The sequence below is a fragment of the Erithacus rubecula genome (genome assembly GCF_903797595.1).
Source record: "Erithacus rubecula genome assembly, contig: scaffold_524_arrow_ctg1, whole genome shotgun sequence".
NCBI classification, from domain to species: domain Eukaryota; kingdom Metazoa; phylum Chordata; class Aves; order Passeriformes; family Muscicapidae; genus Erithacus; species Erithacus rubecula.
The window spans coordinates 38,617-45,606 of NW_027635814.1; the positions used below are offsets into that span (position 1 = coordinate 38,617).

Here is a 6,990-nt window from a genome sequence, read left to right on the forward strand (position 1 = left end):
GCAAAACGCTGCGGGGGGAGGGGCGGGCCCCGAATATTGGGGGGAGGGGGACTCTGGAGTGGGGGAGGGGCTGCTTGGGGGTTGCCCTGTATTGGGGGGGGGTCTTTGCTATTTTGGGGGGGTCCCTGTGCTCGTGGGGGGGGCTCAAACCCTTCCCCTCCCCCCCAAATTTGGGGTGACTGGAAGCTCCCCCCACCTCCCAGTATCCCCAGTGCTGCTCCCAGTCTGATACTGGTCCCTGTGCCCCGACCCCCAAAAAAACTTCTGGGGGTCCTCCCATCACGATGCCTCCCCCCAAAATTATATCGGGGTCCCCATTTCTTATGGGACCCCCCCCTCAAGTTTTTGGGGACCCCAAAATCTCTGGGGCCCCCCCCATAACTTCAATGGGGTTCATAAACCTCTGTTGGACCCCCCCCCAAAACTTATGGGGTCCCCGAACCTCTCATGGGGACCCTCGACCTCTTATGGGACCCCCCAAACTTTTCGGGGCCCCCCAAACATTCATGGGGTCCATAAATTCCTATAGGGACCCCCCTATCGTGGGGCCCCCCCCTTTTCCATGGGGTCCCCCAACCTCTGCGGGACCCCCCAGCTCCTCCAGTCCCCCCCCAATATGGGGCAGGGACGCCCCCTCCCCAAAAACCTCCTCCCCCGCCCTTCCCCCACCCCTCAGGTGCCTCCCCCCGCTTTCCTCGGCCGCTCCCCTCCCCCCCCGGGGAACCCAAAACTGGGGGGGGCCGTGCTGGGGGGGAGGGGGGCGGGGGGAGGAGCCCCCCCCGGACCCCCTGCCCCTCCCCCCCCGGCCAGGAAGCCGCGCTCGGGCTCGGGGAGGACGAGGGCGAGGGGGAGGGGGAAGGGGAAGGGATAGGCGGCCACCAAGCGGGGCCCGAAGGACAAGGGGAAGGCGGGGGGGGCCGGGGGGACGCAGGGACCCCCCCTGGGTGTCCCGCCAGGCTCGGGGTCCCCTCCCCCAGCCCGGCACAGCAGCGCCAGCGGCTGTTCCTGCACCGGGAACCCCCCGGCGGTGTCGGTGTCACCGGTGTCACCCGCGGCGCTGTCACCGCCGCCGGTGGCCCCGGGGGACAGCGGGACCCCGCCCGGCGCCAGCGGCGGCTCCTCCCTGCCCGCGGCCGGCGGCGTGTAGGCGATGACGGTGGGCGGCGCCGGTGACCCCGGGGCTGACCCTTGCGGTGACCCTTGCGGTGACCCCTCCGCTGACCCCCGCGGTGACCCCGGTGCTGACCCCGGTGCCGACCCCGGTGCCGACCCTTGTCCTGACCCCTCAGCCGAGCCCCGCTGCCGGTGCCGCTGGGCGTGCCGGCTGAGCGCGGCCGCCGTCTTGCACACCTTGGCGCAGGTGGGGCAGGTGAAACGCAGCGACGGCCGCCGCCCCACCCGGCCCTGCGCCGCCGCCGCCGCTGCCGGTGCCGCCGCCGGTGCCTCGTGTCCGCGCTGGTGCTTGCGCAGCTTGCGCAGCGCCGGGAAGCTCTTGCCGCACTCCCGGCACGGGTGCTGCCGCTCGCGGCGCCGCGGCGCGTCCCCGTCGCTGTCGTTGTCGCCGTCGCCCGGTGCCCGGCGCAGCGAGCGCAGCTTGCGCCGCCAGCGCGGCTTTTTGGCGCCGGGGGCGGCGCCGCCCGCCTTCCTCTTGGCCTTGTACGAGTAGTAGGGCCGCCAGAGCCGGTCCTCGGCGTCGCTGTCGTTGTCGCCGGGGCGCGGCTCGGCGCCGTCGCCGCGCAGGTCGGTGCCGGAGATGCGGCGTTTGACGATGGCCTCCTCGCCGATGCGCACGGTGATCTGGCACAGCCCCTCGCCCGCCGCCGAGCCCGCGTACGCCGGTTTGGCCACGTAGGTCATGGTGCGGCCGCCAGCGTCGCCGGAGGAGTTCTGAGGGGTGGTGGCGGCGGCGGTGGCCTCGGTGGCGGCGGCGGCGGCCGCTCGCTGCGCCTCGATGTAATCGCGCAGCACCTGCTTCTTGATGGGCACCGCCGGCGTCACCGGCGCGGCCGCCGGGCCCTCGGGCAGCCCCGGCGGCTCCTCGCCGGCGCGGCCGTTGTAGGCGATGACCGAGGCGGCGCCGCTGCCGCGGACGATGACCGAGGGCGCGGCGCGGCCGTAGGCGATGACCGAGGCGGGCTCCGGCCGCGGTGGCGGCGGGAAGGCGGCGGCGGCCGCGGCGTCTCCAGGCGTGGCGGGCGGCGGCGGCGGCGCCCCGTCGGGCACGGCGCCCTGGCTGTAGGTTTTGTAGGGCCGCTTGTGCGCCCGCATGGGCAGCAGGCGGTAGAGCTTGAGCGCGTTGAGCTTGGGCCGGTAGCCGCCGTTGGGCGTCTTCTCGGAGGCGATGAGCCCCGGGCTGATGCCGTGGAAGGCTTTTTGGTGCGTCTTGAGGTTGTAGTAGGTGACGAAGGTGTCCCAGCAGAAGATGCACTGGTAGCGGCGCTCGCCCGTGTGCCACACCTCGTGCTTGGTGCGGTACTCGGCCAGCGCGAACACCTTGTCGCAGTAGCGGCACGGGTACTTGCGGCGCCACGAGTGGACGTTGGCGTGGCGCTTCAGGCTGGACAGCGTCATGTAGGAGCGCTGGCACACGCCGCACAGGTACAGCACCTGCCCGTCCACCACCTTCACCAGCGGCTCCTGCTCCGCGCCCGGCTCCAGCGCGCGGTGCCGCAGCAGCAGCGCCTTCTTGGCCGCTTTCGGCGCCGCCGCCGCCGTGGTGGTGGTGGTGGTGGTGGTGGTGGTGGCGGTGGTGACGACGCCGGCGGCGCCGGTGGTGACAGCGCCGTCACGGTCGCCGTCGCCGTCCCCGTCGCGACACCCGACCTCGTGCGTCTGCAGGCGCTTGACGTGGATGAAGCTCTTGCCGCAGTGCCGGCAGCACAGCCCGCGGCGCCCGCGGTGCAGCTTGGCGTGGAAAGCCAGCGCGGCCGCCGAGCTGAAGCCGCGGCCGCAGAGCCCGCAGCGCAGCGACGCCGGCGACGACGGCGAGGCCGGCGAGGGCGACGCCGTCCACCGCCTCGCCGCCCGCGGGCGCGTCTCTCCGCCGGCCGCCTCGCCGGGCGCGCGGGCAGGTGAGGTCCACGGGGGCGGCGGGGGCGCGGGGATCCCCCGGCGGCGCCGCCCAGGTGCCGTTCATGTCCCGCGGCGCCGGGCCGGCCTCCAGCCCCTGCAGCGAGGGGATGCCGAGGCGCCGGCCCACGGCCCCCAGCGCCCGCGCGGCCGCCGGCGACGGCACCGCCAGGCGCGAGTTGTAGATGAAGTTGAGGACGTCGGAGAAGACGCCGGCCTGGACGTCGGCAGCTCAGCATGGGCGGGCGAGGGGCAGGTGGGCTCCTGGGCCAGCGCTCGCTTGAAGAAGGGGCTGGAGGCGGCCAGGACGTTCTTATGGGCGCGGAATTTGGTGTCCTCGGCGATGATGGTGACGTCGCAGAACTGTCCCCGCAGGCGCTGCTCGTTCAGCTCCAGCAGCAGCCCGGCAGTGCCCGGCGTCGACCCTCCACGACCGGAGCCATCCCCGCGCCGGCCACCTGCGGGGGACGTGGGGTCACCTGGGGCGGTGGGGTCACGGCTTGGGGTCACCTGGGTGGGTGGGGTCATGATTTGGGGTCACCTGGGTGGGTGGGGTCGTGATTTGGGGTCACCTCAGTGGGTGGGGTCATGATTTGGGGTCACCTCAGTGGGTGGGGTCGTGATTTGAGGTCACCTGGATGGGGGGTCATGATTTGAGGTCACCTGGGGGGTGGGGTCGTGATTTGGGGTCACCTGGGGGGTGGGGTCATGATTTGGGGTCACCTCGGTGGGTGGGGTCATGATTTGGGGTCACCTAGGGGGTGGGGTCATGATTTGGGATCACCTGGGGGGGTGGGGTCACAGTTTGGGGTCACCTGGGTGGGTGGGGTAATAATTTAGGGTCACCTGGGTGGGTGGGGTCATGATTTGGGGTCACCTGGGTGGGTGGGGTCGTGATTTGGGGTCACCTGGGTGGGTGGGGTAATAATTTAGGGTCACCTGGGTGGGTGGGGTCACAATTTGGGGTCACCTAGGGGGTGGGGTCACGGTTTGGGGTCACCTGGGGGGTGGGGTCACGGTTTGGGGTCACCTGGGTGGGGGGGTCACAGTTTGGGGTCACCTGGGTCCTGTCAGTGGGGCTGGATGGACACCTGGGTTCTGTTTTGGGGTCACCTGCATGGTTGATCTCTGGTGCCACCTGGGCAATGATTTGGGGACAACCCAGACCCCTGGTCACTATTTGGGGTCACTTGCAGCCCCGGTTTGGGATTGTCCGGACACCTGAGTCTCAAATTTGGGGTGACTCAAACATCTTGTTCTATTTGGGGTCATCCAGACCCCTGGGTCCTGTATTTGGGGTCACATGCATCCCCTGTTTGGGACCACCCAAACATCTCGTTCACTATTTCAGGTCACCCAGATCCTGTATTTGCGGTCATCAGTGGGTGACTTTAATAAAAAGAGTGGGTGACCATAAAAAAGAGTCTTTTATCTGGGGTCACCTGTGTCCCTTCGCTGGGTGGGGGTTCCCAATTCTGTGGGTCAGAGCCTCTCGGTTCTGTGGGGTCGGGGGTCCCAAAATTCCCTGGAGCTGTGGGGTTGTGACTGGGGGTCCCCCTGTCCCCGGGGGTCACTCTGACGTTTTAGGATCCCCTGTCCCCTCTCCGGGGTCACTCTGGGGTTTTAGGGTCCCCTGTCCCCGGGGTCACTCCGGGGTTTCGGTCCCACTGGCCCCTGTCCGGGGGTCGCTGTCCCTCGGTCCCTCGCAGCCATTTTGTGTCGCGGCCTGAGGCGGCTCAAAATGGCGGCGGCGCGGCGAGCGCGGGAAAACCGGGACCGAACCACCGGAGAGAAACCGCGGGGGGAGCGGGGACAGAACCACCGGGAATAGCGGGGGGAGCAGGGGCAGAACCACCGTGAATCGCGGGGGGAGCAGGGGCAGAACCACCGGGAACCGCGGGGGAAGCAGGGGAAGAACCACCGGGAACCGCGGGGGGAGCAGGGGCAGAACAACCGTGGAGAAACCGCAGGGGGAGCAGGGGCAGAACCACCGGGAATCGCGGGGGGATCGGGGGCAGAACCACCGGGAACCGCGGGGGGATCGGGGGCAGAACCACCGGGAACCGCGGGGGGAGCAGGGGCAGAACAACCGTGGAGAAACCGCAGGGGGAGCAGGGGCAGAACCACCGGGAATCGCGGGGGGAGCAGGGGCAGAACCACCGGGAATCGCGGGGGGACCCAGGGATGGATCCATTAATGGACCCTGACCCACAGCTCTGACCCATGGCCAGACCCACATCTGGACCCACATCTGGAGCTGCAGCATCACCCCCAAGCCCTGGGGCTGCCCCACAGCCCCTCCAGGGTGTCAACCCCAGCCTGACCCACAGTCAGACCAGAGTCTCCCCTCCCAGTATCCCCCAGTGCCCCCCAGTATCCCCCAGTATCCCCCCAGTGCCCCCCAGTATCCCCCCAGTGCCTCACCTGTGCGCGGGGCCCTCATGGACTGGGTGTTGCTGCTCCGGGGGTCCTCGGGGGGGGGTCACAGCCGGCCAGGCCTCCTGGACAGGGGGAACACCGAGAGAGGGGTCGCAACACCCGGATTTGGGGGTACCCGGGGTCACTGAGGGGTCACAACACCCGGATTTTGTCACCCGGTCGCGGGTGACAAAGTGGCAGTAGAGCAGGGAGAGGATTCTCCCGCGTGACGTCACCATCACAGCAAAGGGACAGGTGTGACATCATCTGAAGGGGGTTGGAGGGTGACGTCATCTGGTGGAAGAGTGACGTCATGGAAGGGTTGGGGGTCAGGGTTGGTGTGACATCATTGTCACTGACAGGGCGTGGGTGTGACGTCATTGTGGGGGGTTGAGAGTGGCATGATGTCACCACAAGAGGACACCTGTGACAACATGGGGAGGGGTTGGGCAGTGTGACGTCATCAGAGTGACGTTGTGGGGGGTGTGTCACACACAGAGATGAGGGACACCTGGCGGGGAGGTGACAACCTGACGCAGCCGCCACAACCGGAGCCCCACGGGGATTTTGGGGGCTGGGGGGAGGGGCAAAAGTGGAGGGACCTCCCTCGTGCACCCTCCCCCACCTGGGACCCCCCAAACCCCCCATCACCCGGAACACCCCAAAAATCCCCCGGGGGGGACCCGAGTGGCACCGGGGGGGTGGAGGGGGACACCACACCTCCCCCACCCTGTACTCCCCCCTTCCCCCCCAGTACCCCCGGAGCCTGACAGTGGTGTCCCGTCCGTGACGTCACCGAGAGAGGAGGGGGGAGTGTCACCCACCTGTTGCCATGGAAACAATCCCCCCTCCCCCCAGACCCCTCCCCTTCCCTCCGTCCGGACACACCTTCAGCTGCGGCCAATCAGGAGGCAGCGAGCGCCAGGCCACGCCCACCCCTTCCCAGGAACGCCCAACCGCTGGAAATGGGAGTGCGCGCGCTGCTGACGTCATGGGCTCACCTGGATGCTCATTGGCTGGGCTGGGAGTGACGTCACGGGGCCCCGTCCTGCCGCGGGCGGTGTTAAGGAGCAGGCGGAGGCTGCGGGGGCGGGGCCAGAGGGGCGTGGTCAGAAATGGGCGTGGTCAGGAAGGGACGGGGTTAAGGGGGGCATGGGAGTGTCACCGCGTCACTGGCGGGAGAGGTGAGGACAGGACACAACAGGTGTGACACACAAAAATACAGGTGTGACACACACAGATGTGACACTGACACCTGCACACGCATATAGGTGACACACACACACAGGTGTGACACCCGCACACACAAACACACAAGTGTGACACGCCAAGGACAGGCATGAGGTACAGCCAGACACGGATTGGCAACCACGCACGGACATACAGCCACGCACAACCGGACATGGATGTACAACCGCGCACGGATACAACACACAGATGCACAACCGTGCACAGGTGTGATATGCAGCCGCACAGGGACATGGGACACAGCCACGCGTGGAT

General features: G+C 68.4%; 1 protein-coding gene across 1 annotated transcript in view; it reads right to left on the reverse strand.

Annotated features, from left to right (window-relative positions):
• Positions 1 to 672: 672 nt before the first annotated feature.
• ZBTB4 (zinc finger and BTB domain containing 4) overlaps positions 673 to 6,990 on the reverse strand; it is a gene marked incomplete at its 3' end in the record, with an annotated part of 25,161 nt that continues 18,843 nt past the window's right edge. The window contains 6 exon segments of the mRNA XM_079332786.1: positions 673 to 3,009; positions 3,011 to 3,294; positions 3,297 to 3,472; positions 3,474 to 3,494; positions 3,496 to 3,527; positions 6,376 to 6,568. Of these exon segments, the coding sequence (XP_079188912.1) occupies positions 673 to 3,009; positions 3,011 to 3,294; positions 3,297 to 3,472; positions 3,474 to 3,494; positions 3,496 to 3,527; positions 6,376 to 6,568 (3,043 nt within the window).